Source organism: Schizosaccharomyces pombe (genome assembly GCF_000002945.2).
Source record: "Schizosaccharomyces pombe strain 972h- genome assembly, chromosome: I".
Classification (NCBI taxonomy): Eukaryota; Fungi; Ascomycota; class Schizosaccharomycetes; order Schizosaccharomycetales; family Schizosaccharomycetaceae; genus Schizosaccharomyces; species Schizosaccharomyces pombe.
This window is the reverse complement of record NC_003424.3, coordinates 5,419,537-5,437,433: the sequence shown is the minus strand read 5'-3', so window position 1 is coordinate 5,437,433 and position 17,897 is coordinate 5,419,537. Positions and strand designations below refer to the sequence as shown.

Sequence of the window (17,897 nt, the reverse complement as noted above, 5' to 3'; positions counted from 1 at the left end):
AGCACATACTAAAACCCTTCTATGTATAACGCAGGGCCTTATTTTACTTAACATACTATACTCTGCAACCCATTATCTAGGTATGTTTTACGTAAAATATGTAACAAAGAAAATGTTACCCTGAGACTACTGAAGAACTACCCTGGGAGATGCTTAAGACAACAAAAATTGCTGACTTCCCAATAACCAAATACTTTATAAAAGGTGAAATTGTGTTTCCGTAAAGAAAAAATGAGCATCAACTGGGTTACATATAAAGAAGGAAGTGAATCTGACATACTTCTCTTAGAAAATGAATGTATGTTTGATTGTTTTGATGGAGTCGCAATTTCGATACTGTGCAAACCTCCATCATTGAAATCTTGGACTTGCACAAAAGGTTTACTTTGCTTAACTAATCAACGACTGGTTTATATTGCAAAGGATACTGACTGTGACTTTAAGGATTTTCAATCCCCTGTTGCAAACTTGAAGGATACGAAACTTAATCAACCCTTTTTTGGAGCAAATTATTATTCTGGCACAGTAATGCCTGTGCCAAATGGTGGTATACCATGCGAAGCTGAGGTAAAATTACAGTTCAATGAAGGTGGCATCTTTAATTTTGTTGAAGCATGGAACCGTCTAATTCAAAGATTCCAAGAAGTTGACAGTGTATCTCGTGTACAACATTTAGATCCATTACCACCTTATCATCGTCCAAGCTCCAGTCAAGATCAACCTCCTCACTATGAGGAAGCGGTTAACAAATCGTAATTCCTTTTATCAACTGCAACTCGTTGTGTCCGTCCTTTTTATTTAATCCTTTGCATACCCCTTTTTTCCGCGACTTTGACTTTTTGTTTTCTCTTTTTTTTTTCAGACTTAGTGTGCATAACTCCCCGCGTCAATTACTGATTACTGATGATTTTTAACCCTCATAAACCAATTCATCTATTCCTTTGTTGGGGTTTGTACTCACTGGTCTACATTTATGATCGAAACATGTTTTCGATTACATGTACCATGTTTACGCATGATTTTCCTTGATGTCCACAAATTTATATATTCATTATCCATTGATGTGCTGTAATTATCATATATTCAAAAACTTTACTTTGCTTGACTTTTAAGGCTTTTAATGCAGAAATGTCAAAGTGATATTTCGTTGTAATGGTTTCCCTTTCTCATTAACCCTCTTGCAAATACCTATTATTGCTCTCTACTATATAAAATTGCAAGTTATACATTGGACGCGTTAATGGCTTTTTTTTGTTATTTTCACCCTTGTATCTTGCGCAATAGAGCATCTATGTTTAACAATTAAAAAAATGGGAACTATTTTCGAACTCGTTTCAGGCTAGATTTCCCTTATGTTTGTTGGTTTATAGTTTCCCGAGACAAATCTAACACAGTCTTCCGTCCTTGCTTTAAACTGTTGATCTTTTGCTGACATGGTTATATTTACAATTTTGCTGAGGCAAAAATACGAAACCCTTAATAAAAACGAGGTCAAGTACCTCTTCAAACATTATTTAATATTTGTCGGTATGAGATCCATAAATTTGATGATGAAATTATTTAAAATGAAATTTGTTTATTTATTTTAGTAGATCGTTTCCAGTGATCACCGATGAATAATCTTTACTTTTATTAAATAACACAAAAACCAGAAAACTTATATTAAAGTAAAAGATTCGGTTTATTTGTGTTATAGAGGGAATAAAAGGTTTACTGTATAAGAATTTACAGGTTAATTTGAATTTACACAAAGTAGTAAAAATGGTTCTGATGCTGCTTTGTTTTTCCGAATAACTGAGAAGGAAAAAAATTATTGCAATGTCTAAATTTAATCATTTGCGAATTATAATGCAAACAATAAGATATTTCTACGAAGCTACTAAAGGTTACTTCTATAGGTAGTATAAATTAATATTTGTACAGATTTTATTATTACCTTAAAATAGTCCCTTTTTTTTGTTATATCTATGAAATGAAAAAAGTACCTAACTGGATTTTGGTTTTTTTTTTATTTTCACTAGGCAAATTGATAGTAAAACTAACACAATGCAACATTAAAGAATCTTAGTATCGTTAATCAACAGTCAAAATAAATTGTCTATTATGCAACAAAATATTTCTAATAAAAGGACTATTTATTAAGTCATGCTACACATTTGAAATTTTTTGCTTGTTGTCATAGTATACTTTGCATGGGAATTGCGCAAATTAAAAAAAAAAAAAGGAAAAAAAGAGAAATATGGAAATGAAGTCTTTTGGCTACAAAAAAAGTAAAATTAAAAGAACTTCAAAATAACACTATTAGTACTGTAGTAGGAAGTAAAAATGAATAAACCAACTTGAAAAACAACTGGATTTATTGTAAATCCTCATACATTTATCACACACAAAGTCGCTATATATCTAAAGACTCGCTAAAGGAATCTTATTAAGTAACACGGAGATTTTTTGTAACCTCGTTAACTATCTTAAAGCTGCTCTTTCTTCGATAAAGAGCGAAGGGACACAATGTCGTGATGGTGTCGCAATTATTGACATGCTTATCGATGGTATAAGATCAGCTTACCATTCGGCAATCATGCCCTGGTATTAAAAATCTTTTTCATTCATACATATATATAAATATATAAATTTGTGTGCAAAGTTAAACTCTCCTTTACCCTTCACTTGGTTTTTAAGAAAAGTGCAAAAATTAATTGAGATTTCAGTGAATCTCACTTGTAACAATTGAAATAATCTTGGCGTGCGAGAAAGCAATTGAACGGCCTTTATATTTCTTTGTGGATCAAGTTTTTGCTGATTTTATCAATAACCTCAATTTCGGTTGAAAAGCAACGCTTGTCGAAATTCTGAAAAAGTTCGATGGAAATTGCCATAGACGAAAATTTCATACAAAGGCAGAGATAAAGGAGTTTTCATTTGTTAGTGCCTGCATTATTTTTTAACCTAAATAGATTATATATCTTGCCATTTGTTGAATTATTTGCTCCTGATTTGACAGGCTTTTATAGGTAAATACAATGACAGCTCGCAATTCTGCTAGTATTCCTACCAGTATTAGGAAAACATCTGAAAATGAAGTCTCTGGAGATGAGACACCAGCTGGAGTTGGGAATTTATCTACAAAGACGGCCTCTAAGACTTCGCTGACTTTTCGACAGTCTTCTTCTGACGAGTCGACGAGCAGTTATAGTGGAAACCACCATAATATTAACATTCAACATCACCCTAATCGTCCTTTTCGGACCAATTCATCTTCATTCAGTCCAAATGACTACAGCATAAGTGAAAGTCCTAGTAAATCGAAGAAGGATGGCGTGCATGTCTCAGCGGTTCAACTTGACAATGAAACCGACTCTGAAGTCGAGTCAGAAGTAGAAGAGTTGGAACGTGAATTAGAAGCCATTGAAGATTCTGTTTACCCAGAAGTTCGTGCTGCCGTAAATCCTACTGACGACGTTAATTTGCCTGTGAACACTTGGAGAACTTGGGTGCTTACCACCATATTTGTAATAGTTTTCGCTGCTGTGAATCAATTTTTTAGTCTACGTTATCCGGCTTTGAGCATCAGTTTCATTGTCGCTCAATTAATTTTATTTCCTCTAGGAAAACTATTGAACTTGTTACCAAATTGGAAGATTGGTTATGGTCGATTCTCTTTTTATCTTAATTCTTCCCCCTTTAACGTTAAAGAACATGCAGCCATTACAATCGCTGTTTCCCTAACATCATCTACCGCTTATGCCACGAATATCCTGTCCGCCCAAACTAGCTTCTATAAACAAAACCTCTCGTGGGGTTATAAAATACTTATTGTGCTTACCTCGCAAATGCTGGGTTATGGATTTGCCGGTCTCACTAGACGCTGGATTGTGTATCCAGCTGCTATGATCTGGCCTCAAACTTTAGTAAGCACTGTTCTGTTTAGAACACTTCACGGTAATAGTGGAAATGACATTGGGGTATTAAAAAATAACAGGATATCTGCTAATGGCTGGACCATTTCCAGATATCGCTTTTTTGCATATGTAATGATTGGATCATTTGTTTTTTACTGGTTTCCTGGGTTCATATTTAAAGGTCTTTCTTATTTTACCGTTCTTTGCTGGATATGGCCAAAGAATCGTGTTGTAAATCAGTTATTTGGATACAACTCCGGTCTTGGCATTCTTCCCCTTACATTCGACTGGCAGCAAGTCGTTTACAACAGCAATCCATTGGCTTCTCCCTGGTGGGTAATTTGCAATACTTTTGGATCGGTGGTTTTAATTTTTTGGATTGTCGTTCCTATCTTGTACTATAAAGGTGTTTGGTTCTCTAATTATTTACCCATGCTTTCATCTTCAACATTTGATCACACCGGTGTAAGCTACAACTCTTCACGTGTTCTTAATAGTGATTACTCATTTAATCATACAAAATATGAATCATATTCACCCTTATATATGCCTATGTCCTATAGCATGTCAACTGCTTTGAATTTTGCTGCTGTGACAGCTATTTTCACACATTGCGCTTTATACAATGGAAAAGATATATGGCAACGCTTATGGAAAGAGTCTGGTAAAGATGAATGCATTCATCGGAAGCTGATGCGCAATTATAAGGAAGCACCTCAGTGGTGGTATGCCACATTGTTCATCGTAGTCTTTGGCTTAACCATTTTCACAGTTCGTTACTATGATACGCAATGTCCTGTGTGGGCTCTCATTGTTGCCTTGTTGATTTTTATTGTAAATTTCATTCCTCAAGGTGTTCTTGAAGGCATTACAAATCAGCATGTCGGTCTCAATATTATCACTGAGCTAATTGGCGGTTATATTTTACCTGGGAAACCTTTAGCTAATTTGATGATTAAACTGTATGGGTTCATTCCTATGCGGCAAGGGCTAGAGTTTTCTCGTGATCTTAAACTCGCTCAATATATGAAAATACCTCCACGTATATTATTTTTTGTTCAGCTTTTTGCTACAATCCTCGGTGGAATTACCCAGGTTGCTGTACAGGAATGGATGAATTATCACATTCCAGGTATTTGTACAACTTCACAATCAAATGGCTTTACTTGTCCCAACGGTCGTTCCATCTATAATGCCTCCTTAATTTGGGGTGCAATTGGGCCCGCTAAAATGTTTTCAAAAGGAAAACCATATTACCCATTGATTTTTTTCTTTTTGATAGGTGCAGTTGCTCCTTTTATAACATGGGGTTTGAGAAAAAGGTTTCCTAAGTCGTGGATTGGAAAGCTTAATGCTCCGGTCCTTTTCACTGGTCCTGGCAATATTCCTCCCGCTACTGGAATTAACTATTCTTCTTGGGCAATTGTTGGGTTTATATTTAATTATGTGATTAGAAAGCGCGCGATACACTGGTGGAGGAAGTACAACTACGTACTGGCTGCAGCTATGGATTCTGGGGTTGCAGTCGCTGGAGTAGTAATTTTCTTATGTGTATCATACCCTGGAGGTAAGATAACCTGGTGGGGAAACACTGTGTACACTAAAACTTATGATTGGAAAAGTGTGCCATATAGGTCACTTGGGCCAAACGAAACCTTTGGTTACACCAATTGGTAAAAGCTATTTTAAGGCGTTTAGTGCTCTCTCCTGCTCTTCCGATTGTATTTAAGCACATTTTTTAAAAGCATTTTAACAATCGTTATTTTGATACCCTCTAAGAACGATCTATATTGTACATTATATATTTTACCAAGATGGTGTGATATGCTTTGTCAGTTCAACAGGCCAAATCCGTTCTATTTTAAGGCTTTTAAAAACCTAAAAACGTCCGGTTACTCATAATTTGTTGAATGAAACATTTCCACAGCTTATTAAATATAATACTTTACTGAATCCACTACTATGATAACTATTCAAGGTTGGTTAAAGTTTGTAAATAGTAAAAACCGAATGTATAAGCAAAATAAAAATAACTATTATTAAATATATAACTTTTATGTACATAGGATCTCGTATACGAAAGTACCGGTCGACCTTGATTAAAAATAGTTTCTAAAATTATATACAAAGCAAAAAGACAAAACGATTAAGAGCAAAAAAGAATCAAAAATGAACTTAGCTCAAATAAGAGCTAACGCAAAAGGTTCTTTTATTAAAAAAGAAGGGCTTGCCTGTCCATATACCAGATACTGACACAAATGGCAATATAATTTAACTCACATTAGGCAGGTAGGGCGAATGGTGAAGAAAAAAATTAAAAAACATCTAAATGATAATAAAGCAGAAACCAAAAGGGAATGCCAGAAAGGACCAACTAAAGATACAGGTACTAGTATAAATAGAGCAACACCATGGAAATGGTCAAAACCGCAAAGTGCAACAAGCGGCAATACTAACCTAAACTAAACGAAACGAGAATCTACATCTGGATAAACAGGAAGTAAAGGTCCATGGTCATGCAAAGCTGCATCTGAACGAACCAGGGGAGAATGCTCATGGTTTTGTTGGGGCATAAGCAATGGATTTTGTACTGGATTCAAAGCCGCACTTGCATCTAATAGATTAGCTGAAGGATGGTGAATGTTCTGAGGAAATCTATTAACGAATGTGTTGGGATACGAGTATTGGATATGCTGGTCATCAGATAAATGAGAGTGAATGGGAGGAGGAAGCTGTTGAGGAACATTCTGTGCTGGATCAGCCATAGCGGGGAGAGGATTGTAATATTGATACGGTAGAGCTTGCTGCGATTGCATATGCGGGCTAGGTGCTGATGCTGAGTCATGAGCAGAGGGTCCCATTGTATGAGGCATTGCAGCCTGCGTTGCAGCAGCGGCACTTAGCACAGGTAACGTACCAACGTTATGAACAGATAAATCACGAGATGAACGGACAGTCAGAGTTTCATCGGATGGTTTTGCCTCCGGTTCAATTCGTTCAGAATAGTGATCGCGCATAGTCATTCCATTAGGATCGTATTGAGAATGCTGAGGGTATAAGTGTATACGCTGTAACTGGGAGGGGTCTTTAATTGACATGGAAGACTGCATTGAAAGATTAGAAGGATATTCCGACTTTTGCTCTTGATTAACGCCGTAAATGGAAGACTGCATATAAGCATGTGCTGGTGCTTGCATGTTTTGCCCATCCTCCGCTGAAGAAGAATATGAAGCTGGAAAAATGGACTTGTTTAGAGAGGGGTACTGACTTGCAAAAGAAGCTCCATTTGCATGCGCCATTGAAGGGCTGGATGTAGAATTAGGAGCAGACAAAGAATCAGTAGGCCCTGAATTTGAGTTAGGAGAGGGTGAATGAAGATGATTGGAATGAGGTGTGTATGAATTCATGGGTAATCCATTGACAGCAGTTGGTCCGTTAGAAATTTGTTGAGGAACCGACGCTGTAGAATACATAGGTTGTTCAGATGTATAACTGGGTTGGTGATTTCCAGGCTTACTTTCAAGATAAGATGGTTGATTTGGAGTATATCGATCATAGGAATAAGAATTAACAGGCATCGATTGTGATGATTGCATATAGGATATGTTGGCATGAGTATTGTCCATTGGAAGGGCATTATTACCGTCAGGATGAGCAGCAGATTGGTTTGAAGAAGCAAACATGGTGGAGCCCATTGGGACATTTCTAGATTGGTAGATGAAAGGATACAAAGCTTGTGGCTGACCGTTAACGGCATGTTGAGCAGCAGGGAATGGATGAGATTGTTGCTGTCGAGAGAAACGTTGAGAGGGTATTTGGAAAGGCTGCTGCAAATAAGGAAGAGATGGCATGCTAGAATAGCCAGACTGTGGAGGAGTCAAAGAAGAGTGCGCATTGTGTGCATCAGCCATAGTTGAAGGATCCACACCCATGTGAGGGGGAAGCGAGCTATGGTGAGGAGGATGGATGGCACCCATATCTAAATGGCTCGAAGAAGAAGATGATATAGTAGCGACGGGATCAGGAAGAGTGCTAATGGGAGGAGCAACGTTAGGATTGGAAGTTGTAGACGACGAAGAGTTATCAGCAGACAAAAGACAAGAGTTGGCCATCAAAGGGATAGAGTTATTGGGAGAATCGTGGGAGTCAGGAGGAGGACGCTTTAAGGCTAATCTCTTACGACGATAATGCAAAGCACGTTTCGAAAGTTTTAAACCAAAGTTCGCCTCTATCTGGGCCAAAGAATCTTTATCACTTTGTCGCGCATGAAATAATTGGGTAACGAGTTCATCGAGAGCCTTTGAAACGTCGCCCGAAGCGGTTCGCGCGGCGGCCTCTTCGGTTCGGGGCGAGACAAAACGTTGACGATGTACTCGAATTCCCCATCGAGCCAACACGCGTTTGTATGAGCGAATACTAGAGAAAAGTTAGCAAGAGTAATGAAACAAAACAACAAAAAAAAAGAGCTAAAGAGACAAGTACGCGATACGTGAACATAAACGTGAGCGAAAACGAAGTAGCGAAAGACAACTTCAACGCAACGCCAAATGAAATAGAGGAAAGGAAAACAGGATGGATTCATATGGCATGGTCTTTTGCATGAGCATGCACATGATATACATGACGGGTTATTGTTTAGGACATTTGTATCCTGTATGTAAGTGGATTGGACAAAGTGGATGAAAAAAAAGATATTCCAAACAAAACAGCAAACCAAAAAGACAAAGAAACAAAGAAACAAAATTTCATTGTTGAATGAATGTCTCAGTTGAGGATGTTTTGGAAAACTGCCATCCTGTTTTATTGTCGCAACCCCACATACCCAACAATAGCCAATGTCCATGCAGGCACGACACACAACGACGACCTACACCCAAACATCCAAACACACAATTCCATTCACCTTCTCGTACCTCTAGCCCTGTACTTATTCGCTCCTCGTCGCATCGCAAGCATCTCGCACAAAATGGCGCAACTTGTAGTCCCTGCGGCGACACCAACAAACTACTTACCTAGCGTCAAATTTATACATCTTTGACATTCTCGCCTGCAGCTCGCGAATCGTCATTCCATTGATCTTGGAAAGCTCGATGATCTGCTCTCTTCGACATTCCCATTCCTTCGTCATTGAAATCGAACTTTCGGTTGTCTAATGTTGTTTCAAGTTGAGATTGGAAGTGGCCAGAGTTGGTGGTAGTGGTGGCTCGTAAAGTAGGGGTGAAAATAGTGTATCAATTTAGTGCACGAATGACAACAACGTTAAATGATAAAATAGAGCGATCCAAGGTACACCCCCGGAAACATGTAAGGAACATCGGGTCAAAGAGGATAGAAATATATAGCCAAAAAGGGCGCAACTTTTTTCTATCATCTCAGGCATTCGGAAAAATGACCTCGTATCGATGGTTGCCATCTTTCCAATCACATCGTGAGATATTCATTAAATATTGCTCATGGAGAATTTCGGTTTCACTGTTAAGCCGCTTCGTATGATGGCGCTTCCCTGCTCTTATCCATCCAACAAAACTCATTACTCCTTTCGCACTCAAAGTACTGAAACTCATTCTACTCAACACTACTCTTAGGTAGGTTAGGTTAGGTTAGGTTGGGTTGGGGGAGTTTGGGCCTTTGCTATCCCATATGTCTTTTGGCACGTTTGATCTATTGGTAGAGGGTGGACTCGCTAGCGGCAACTTTTTTCTTTTACCAACTCTTTTGTTCGCTTCTTCCACCTTTTGTCAACTCAACAATAACCTTTAACGTTAAATCCTCGACGAGAGCATTCTGTCCCATTTCCAGTAAGTGAAGGATGAACGTTAGAAAGCTGACATGTTCGCGATTTGGTCTGCTAGTAAATGTTGGGCAGAGATGCCTGCTTGCCTTGTCTTGCCAAGGTATTTTTTTCTTTTCGCAAACGAGTAACAGGTTGCTTTGGAGACGACATGGGTATCTGGAGACGAGTGTCTGAGAAAAAAAATTGAAAATCCGAAATCATGATCAACTCCGAACGTACCTAATTTGGATGGACGAAGAGGAGGAAGAAGCGAGCACCCATGAAAGAGAGCACACTGATGCACGCATCCATCAAGTGTTACAAGACAGAGGTAATAGTAGATGAAATAGAAGGGATGGCAAGGTAAGATATGAAAAGGTAGGGTAAGGCATGGGATAAGAAGAGAAATAGGATAAGAAAAGAAAGAAAGAAAGAAGAAAAATAAAAATAAAAATAATACTAAAAAATAATTGGGGTAATTTCTTTCTTTTTCCTTAATTTATTTTAAAGTTCTTTGATCGAGTATTTCCTTTTTATCGACTTCTTCCTCTTGACACTGCCGATGTCCTTTACCTTGCAAAACTTATGCTATCGCTCATCCCGAGGAAAGTTTATAAACTTGCTAGTAAGACTCGTTGTTTTCTTACTACATAATCCACCTTGTATTCTTTTAGTATACAATTTTAACATACTTTATAGCAGCTTCATTTATACAACATACGGAATAGCATAATTTATTTATTAGAAACTTTTCATAACATACTTTATTCGTATAACATACTCCACTCTATTATTTGTATTATCATCACACTGTCTTGTAAATATAACCCAATAAGTAAATGAATAACTAAATATTAAAAAAAAATATATATTTTGTAACACTGGGATGCCAGTTTTATGCCACTCGCATACCTTTCGCATCCATATCAGACACAACTCTATTTCCTTCAATTTGGCAAACTCTGCGTCCGCCAAAATAAAATCATCAAGTCATGTGAATAAACATAAAGTTGAATGTAACATGTGAACAAAAACATAAAGTTGTGTGAATTTTGCAGATCTTATTACATTTGTCTTTTTCTATTTTTATATCAACATAAACTAAGGAATCCCATCTCCAAAAAAGAAAAAAAAAAAAAGGAAATAAAATTATATGTATATATTTTTATCCATCAGTCTCTCTCACAACAATTCATTGAACCAATATAGTGATATGGATTACTTATTCCACCGTTACAATATATTCATTTAACGACTGGCATTACTCCACTACTTTATCAGCTTCGGTGTTTCCCACCCTATCTATTAGTCTTACTGCGTTTTAGTGTATGGGGTCGAATTTATGGGGGTCAAATTTCGTTACCCTCATAAAATTTTTTTTTCTTCTCCAACATGTCGTGCTAGAGTTAATCCATGCAACTCCACCTCCTCGGTGTTCCAACCGAACATTACTCCCAACCTTGTATACTTTTATGCTTTACTTTATCTAGTGATGATAACATATTCCTTATTTTACATAATTACATTAGGTCAATCATAAATCACATATCATTTAAGACGTAACAAAAGGATTTGGAAAGTCGAGAAAAACAAAAGTGTACTTTTATAATATGCAAACTTCAGTTAATGCATCGCTATTTTTTCCAATTCCACATATACAAACGGTAGTCTCAATAAAAATGAAATGAAATGAAAATGAAATAAAATATAATAAAATAAACCCCTGTTCACTCCAACTTTATTCAGATATCTACTAACAAACAAAAAGTAACTTCCATCAACTATTTCTCATGACATCCACATATCTTTTACTTGTTTTCCCTCTAGCCTTACGTGTTGTCGGAGGTGGCATCGCTTGTAAAATATCTTCTAATGGATCAACTTTTCGATTGTTGCTAGCCGGTGGTAACTTGGCATTGCTAGCAACGCTGGGAGGCGCATTCGGCATAGAGGATAGAGGAACAGCGGTCTCCTTACCAGTAAGCGGTACAGGCGCCGGCATTCCTGGATTCCCGGAAATTGCTGTAGCACCTGCAGGTGGACCAGCAGGAGGTAGAGCGCTTGTAGGTGCTGCGGAAGGAGGACCGGCTTTGGGAAGCGCCATGGGAGGTGGTGGAGGCGGTGCTGCTTGATTACTCAAATCACTGCCGTCATCATTGACCCATCGTTTCAATTCTTTATCATAATGCAAATGGGATTTCTCCCCTAATTTCGCTTTATACACGGTGGGTTGATCCTTTGACTCATCCCGTCTTAACAATTTTGAGAACCATCCCTTTGCTCCTCCTTTTTTACCAGATTCTGCATTCTTCTTTGCTTTTTGCTTTTGCTTTTCCTTCTCTTCTTCCTGACGAACCAAGTCTGCCACGTTTTGTGCTGCTGCTTGTTTGGCTTGCTGACTTCGATCTTTATTGAGATTCAAACTCTCAGATGGTGCGGCCACTGCTTCTGCACTCGGTGCACTTTGCATTGCCCCCATCGCCGGAGCAATATTACTAGGTACATAGGCATTTTGATTGATGGGTGCCAGGGTAGGTTGTAAGTTTGGTAGATGAGCTGATGCCGGTTGAAGTGGTTGATAAGGCGATGCCATCTCTGCTCCAACACCATGAACCTCATTTGTCGGCATATTAAATGCAGTTCCCATACCCATCTTCGGTTCTTGTGATGCAGACACAGGCATATATGAATTGTCTGCGACATTTGAATAAAATGTTAAGGGTTGTTGTGACAATACAGATGCATTGTCTTCTTGAGAATGACGCGGGGTATAGGGATTCTCTTGAGAAGCTGGAGTATAAGGATAGGCATTGCCATCCATACTCATATTCTCAGCAATTTCTGTGCTACGACGATAAGGTGAATAAACTCCCATATTCATTGACTCCTGGCCTGTTAAAGGCGTTCGGTTTTGGTAGGAAGGTCCAGAAGACGTAGGTCTGTCGGAATAAAATGATTCCATGGCAGCATTGTTAGTATTTGTTTGAACTGTTAAATTCTTTTGACTGGCAACCTTTCCAAATGGTCCCGGCCCAACCGTAGCTGGACGCATAACATCAAAGTTGGGATCTCCAGCTACGAATTTACTAAATTTGCTACCCAACGACGATAAAACTGTATCCAGTCTAGGTCTAGACACTGTCCTACCAAGCCAAGACGAAGAGATATCTTCACTGCCTGCACTATTCTCCAATATTTGCTGGGTCAAATCGCGAACACGAAGAACGAAACCTGGATCAACATTGTTTGACTTCTTTGCAACACGATTTAGGTAGTTTCCGATTAGTTCACAGTATTTTCTTGCAGCAGATACCTCACCAGCTTCAGCCAAAACTTCAGCTTCATACAAGCGATATGGTACTAAGTGAGTAAAAAAAACAGGTGTCTTTTCAGAATAGACGTTGAATACCAACTCCAATACTTCGGTCAATTGTGTAACGTCAAATAAATCATCATGCGAAGGATATAAGTTATGTTTACTTAAACCAACAAGTTCAAAAAGAGAATTCGATTTGTTCGAGCAAACATCCGGTGATAAACTTAAGATGTAAACCAGATGTGCCGCATAAACACGGTTTTCCTGGAGTAGTAATGTCCCTAAAACCCTCAATGCTTCTTTTTGGTCAGAGTAATGATTTGCAATAATATTGTACAGCAACTCCTTCCAGGCTACCAAAGCATTACTTGCCTGCGATTGATCCGCCAAATTCAATAGTGACGTAGAAGACGAAAACTCTGACATTGAAGACGCATGGGCATCAGACATTAATTGCAAAGATAATTGTAAATTTACTCCAACACCAGATCTAAGCATAGATTCTTTGACCTCTGATTTACAAAACGTTCGTACTACTCCCTGAAATGTTTTTGCATCTATAGAATGCGCAACAATAATCGCATATGGCCATTGCTTCTGCTGCAAAGCATAAGTAAGCGCTTCATCTTTGTTGCCAGACAATAAATATTCATAAAATCGGTGAAGGAAAGAAGTTGTGCAATAACGAGATGCGACAATTGGAGAATCATCCTGATTAATTTCAGGATTAATAAGCTCTTGAACTGAAGTAGCTGTATTGCAAGGTTCAGGAATTTCAAAGGAAGGTAATAAGATAGGACGAAGCTTTTCAACTATTAGCTTACGATCACTCACTTCCAGTAGCATCTTCAAACACTGTAGTAAAAGTAACTTGTCCTTAAGCGTAATGTTTTTATCGTCGTATTCTAGCGATTGGTTTAGACGGTCAATATATTTGGAAAGCCATTCAATAGCTTCGGCTTTTCCATGTTTATCTACCTTTCCATTAGAGGCAAGGTATGGTCCTTTAAACTCCTTTAGATGACGATACTCATCCGTTAGCACATCACCCAATTTTTCTATTTTAATGGGTCCTGCAATGAATTTGGTACCTTTGCCACTAGTTGTGTATAAACCACTGGGAGTGGAAAACGCCATAACGATTGTACCACAAGGTCCAAACGAAAATGCAGGTCTTTGCGTACTTAAAAATTTAAGTCGAGAGTCTTCATTACTATCAACAACTGGCGAGACAGGCGAATGCAAATTAGAATGCAAAAGTGGCTGATTTGGTAATGGTAAGAAATCAGGGCGGGGAGAATTATTTCGTGATAATTCAGCGCTACGTTTATGCAACGAGCTTTTATCAGAATCAAGAGTAGCCGAAGGGAGCGCAACCCCTTCAGTCATTGTATCTATGCTTACGTTTGGATTAAAATTCGGTGGAATAGATGGTGCATATTGCTTCGCCGTAGTTTCAGCAGTGTCAAATCCATGTTGATGTGAAGGTGTGCCAGTTTTGTGTAATTGGGGTGGAAGGGGTGAAATCGGAAGTCTATTGTTCAGTCCTTCTGAATGAGAACTTACGGGAGCATTAGCATGGTAAGCAGAGTTATGAGGGGGTAATACAGGTTCCATATCTGATTGTAATATGTCATGGATACCCTCATTATCTCTGTCGTTATTATCCATATTACCGTATAAAGTTGCTTGTGCGTGAGAAGGGGTATATATGGTTGCATCCTTTTGTGCTGCTAAAGGTGTAAATCCTGGACTTCTGATAATGTTCGCTTCTTCTCCGCTTGTCGGTAACGAAGAACTACCAGGCTGGGTAACCTCAGAGTAATTTATAGCTTGCGGCTGATAAGGATATTTTGTTTCCCTCTGGTTGGAATTTTTGATATTATATGCATTGGGAGTCGTCATTGGTTTGTACAGGTTTGCGGTTCTCTGCAAATTACCCGGAGACATCGCAGAATTCATAGTATGCTCAAGCGAAGACATCGGTCTTGGTGCTATTTCCAAAGGAACATAACTACTGGCAGATGAACCCATCGAAATAATGCTTTCTCGTCGAGACAGTACAGGCTGTACACGAGGAGAAAGAGGTGATAGAATACCGGGTTCACGAATAATAGCATTTCTTGTGTTGGCAGCAGGTGCATAAGACGATGTCGATACGAATTCCTTGGTAGGGTTGCTAACTTTATTACCAAGCTCGCCAGAAGTCGGCGTGTATGGAGCATTAACTTGTAAAGAAGGTCCCGGAGAAATAACGTTAATATGAGATTTTGTCATTTCATATGCCATATGTCGAGAATTGTACGTATTAGTCTTTGGGCTGTACAAGTTAGGAGTGTGTCCAACGGTGGTGGTTGCCGGTCTCCTGATCGGTTCAGCACTAGACGCTGGATAGGAATTGAAAGAGTTAGCGCGCATGGTAGGTGTCGCCAAAGGAGTACCATGCTGGTAAGCAAACGAAATTGGATTAGGGGTTTGACTCATTGGGGCATTCACCTGACCACTAGGAGGAGGTAAAGAACGAGGGGGATTGGATGGAGTAGCAGGACGAGGTTGAAAAGAGTACTGCCGGTTGTAATTTTGTGATACAGACCTTTTTTGCTGTGCTACTTGTACTATTTCTTCGGGCAAATCATAAGGAGAAGAATATTTCGCCTTTGATGCAACGAATGCTCCAGATTGAGGAGCTCTACGCGCTGTACCAGCATTTTCATTTTTATGAACATCCGAAGAAACAATTGGAGCATTGGCTGGCGGAGATGCTGATGATTTTGGGAGATACTTATTTGTTTGAACAGTACTGCTTTCCAAAAAGTTGCTCATAAGCGAAGTAAATTCTGAATCATCTATCAACTCCTCATCATTGATAGTGTTTTCGGATACTTTCGTAGCATTTTCTGCTTGCAAAGCATTATTAGTGAGTTGGGAAAAGAGAAGAGAATCTTGATTATCGGTTACAGTTATTGATTCAGATGGATCGATTGATGGCTTACTCTGGGTTTCTGATGGCTGCGAACCAGTATTCGAATTCAAGCCCAAAGCCGCCGAAAATAAATTTTCTTCTTCTGGGTCATTAGGAAACAAATCTTCAGTTGGACTTAATGGTGATGAAGAAATATCCGGATTTTCCAACTTGCTAGTATCTTTGTTATTCTCCTTTTCAAAAGAAGAAGGAGGTTGGGCAACATTTGGGATCTCATTGGTGTGTAGATCGGTTGAATCTTCGGAAGTTTTCTGGGTCGTTGGCTGCACAGCACTGTTATTCTGGACCACAAAACTGGGAGCCTCAACTTCCAAAGGCTCTCCAAAATCAACCTCAGTCTCCGGCAAATTTGGTTTGGGATCATTTAGGTTTTCAGAAGACACCAACGTATTTTCCTTACTAAGCTCAGGGGTATCGGTAACGGGTTTGCTTGCGACGAAATCCAAAGTTTGATGTTGCCCGGAGGAATTTTGGTTATGTACAAAAAAAGTGGATTCGTTATTTTCCGATTCAAGCTGAGATGAAGCCCTATCAACTGTAGTCGACGATTCTATATTGGCTTTGATATTGTCGTTCGAAACAGGCTTATCTTCAAGTTTGTCAACAGCATCTAAAGATGAAATTTGCATTTCTTTTGGCGTCGTATTCAATACTACAGAATCGTTGTTAAACTCTTTTTCATTCCCAGCTTCAGAAGTTAGATTTACGGTTTCAAAAGTCCCTTCCATTCCGTGAATGGAAGGAACCTCGTGGACTTCATGGTCTTCATTTTCATGCTCAAAAGTTGTAATTAAATCAGATGTCTGATCTTCCATATCAAGAGTGTCATTATATTGAGAGTTCGTAATGTATGCATTCTCAACTGAAGTACTAGTTTCTATCTTTTCGACTTCTGGAGATGGTGGTTTAGGAATTGTCTCATCATTATCATATATTTCTTTTTGCGACGATGAATAGTTTTCGTCACCCTTAAGAGTCGTTTCTAAGTCTTCCTTGCTCAAGTCTTCTTCAGAGAGTTTATCGTCTTCATCCACAACAGGCTCATCCATTATGTCAGAAATAATGGTTCCAGCAGTAATTTTTACCAAGTTATCATTTGAAGACTCCTCTTCTGTGTGAGCCGATTTGTCGCCAATGGTATTTTGAGGATTAATTTCCTGCACATTGTCCAAAGAATTACTCTCTATTAAGTTGCTTTCTTCTTTAACACCTTCTTTAGGCTCAGAGGAAGGCAACTGAATGTCAATTTCTGAAACTGACTGTTGAGAGGAGCTATTGGCTATGTTGTTTTCAACAAAGGAATCCATAGGTTCAATTGTGCTTTGTTCTTTTCTAGAGGTAGAAAAAATGGTGTTTTCATCTGTCACATCAATATCGTCAGCTTCAAAAGACTTGCGTATAGAATCATGCCGTCCTTCAAGATCAACAGAAGACTCCTTAGGCTCGTGGTCTGATTCAATATCCATTCCTTGATACGTTAGTGCCCAATATTATATTACTAAGACGAAAAATTTAGCTTATTTTTTAAACGAAAAATAGGCAGCAAAGTATACCAATAAATGGAGGATAAAACAATGCTCAAAGTTGTAGGAAAAAAATTGGCCCCTAGCTTTCCATGAGAAATGGTCAACCAAAATTTCACAAACAGTAATCGAAAATAATAATAGGTAGGTTCAAATAAAAAACAATCAACCACAAGGATATAGAAAATGGTAGGAAGTTTGTTGATGGCGCCAGTCAGTATCGAGAGATTAAAGTCAGAAGCAGAATAGCATACATCCTTATACTACGCTATATTAATTGTTCGTGAATGTTGTTCATAATTCTTCGTAAGGGTAAATATAGTAAACAAAAAAGCTATTCAAACATTAACGCAATTATTGAAGAAGAAACGGCTCAAGTTATTATATGTTTGAATACTAAATT

The 17,897-nt window shown here is 38.5% G+C and overlaps 4 protein-coding genes and 8 long non-coding RNA genes across 12 annotated transcripts; 6 read left to right on the top strand and 6 right to left on the bottom strand.

Moving 5' to 3' along the window:
• The first annotated feature begins 181 nt into the window (after positions 1-181).
• On the top strand, positions 182-1,562 carry SPOM_SPAC29B12.11C (WW domain-binding protein). Its single transcript, NM_001020419.3, has one exon. It carries the CDS (start codon positions 232-234, stop codon positions 754-756), a length of 525 nt encoding a protein of 174 aa, NP_594988.1. The 5' UTR covers positions 182-231; the 3' UTR covers positions 757-1,562.
• On the bottom strand, positions 1,247-1,450 carry SPOM_SPNCRNA.4449. The gene has a single exon (NR_193810.1). It is a non-coding gene; the product is annotated as a non-coding RNA (long non-coding RNA).
• Positions 1,563-2,646: 1,084 nt separating the features above from the next.
• pgt1 (plasma membrane glutathione transmembrane transporter Pgt1) lies at positions 2,647-5,859 on the top strand. The gene has a single exon (NM_001020418.3). The coding sequence runs from the start codon at positions 3,021-3,023 to the stop codon at positions 5,574-5,576; it is 2,556 nt and encodes an 851-aa protein (NP_594987.1). The 5' UTR covers positions 2,647-3,020; the 3' UTR covers positions 5,577-5,859.
• SPOM_SPNCRNA.4448 lies at positions 4,521-5,286 on the bottom strand. Its single transcript, NR_193809.1, has one exon. It is a non-coding gene; the product is annotated as a non-coding RNA (long non-coding RNA).
• Positions 5,860-5,910: 51 nt separating the features above from the next.
• On the bottom strand, positions 5,911-9,078 carry clr5 (silencing factor Clr5). Its single transcript, NM_001020417.4, has 2 exons — positions 8,912-9,078; positions 5,911-8,315 (listed from the first exon to the last, which is right to left on the bottom strand). The coding sequence occupies exons 1-2, from the start codon at positions 9,025-9,027 to the stop codon at positions 6,362-6,364; spliced, it is 2,070 nt and encodes a 689-aa protein (NP_594986.3). The 5' UTR covers positions 9,028-9,078; the 3' UTR covers positions 5,911-6,361.
• On the top strand, positions 6,227-8,035 carry SPOM_SPNCRNA.4447. Its single transcript, NR_193808.1, has one exon. It is a non-coding gene; the product is annotated as a non-coding RNA (long non-coding RNA).
• Positions 9,079-9,158: 80 nt separating the features above from the next.
• Positions 9,159-10,456, top strand: SPOM_SPNCRNA.1083. The gene has a single exon (NR_149930.1). It is a non-coding gene; the product is annotated as a non-coding RNA (long non-coding RNA).
• Positions 9,390-10,491, bottom strand: SPOM_SPNCRNA.270. The gene has a single exon (NR_150683.1). It is a non-coding gene; the product is annotated as a non-coding RNA (long non-coding RNA).
• On the top strand, positions 10,453-13,692 carry SPOM_SPNCRNA.1082. The gene has a single exon (NR_149929.1). It is a non-coding gene; the product is annotated as a non-coding RNA (long non-coding RNA).
• SPOM_SPNCRNA.4446 lies at positions 10,563-11,166 on the bottom strand. Its single transcript, NR_193807.1, has one exon. It is a non-coding gene; the product is annotated as a non-coding RNA (long non-coding RNA).
• sec16 (multidomain vesicle coat component Sec16) lies at positions 11,168-17,697 on the bottom strand. Its single transcript, NM_001020416.3, has one exon. It carries the CDS (start codon positions 17,435-17,437, stop codon positions 11,450-11,452), a length of 5,988 nt encoding a protein of 1,995 aa, NP_594985.1. The 5' UTR covers positions 17,438-17,697; the 3' UTR covers positions 11,168-11,449.
• Positions 16,929-17,575, top strand: SPOM_SPNCRNA.4445. Its single transcript, NR_193806.1, has one exon. It is a non-coding gene; the product is annotated as a non-coding RNA (long non-coding RNA).
• Positions 17,698-17,897: the final 200 nt, after the last annotated feature.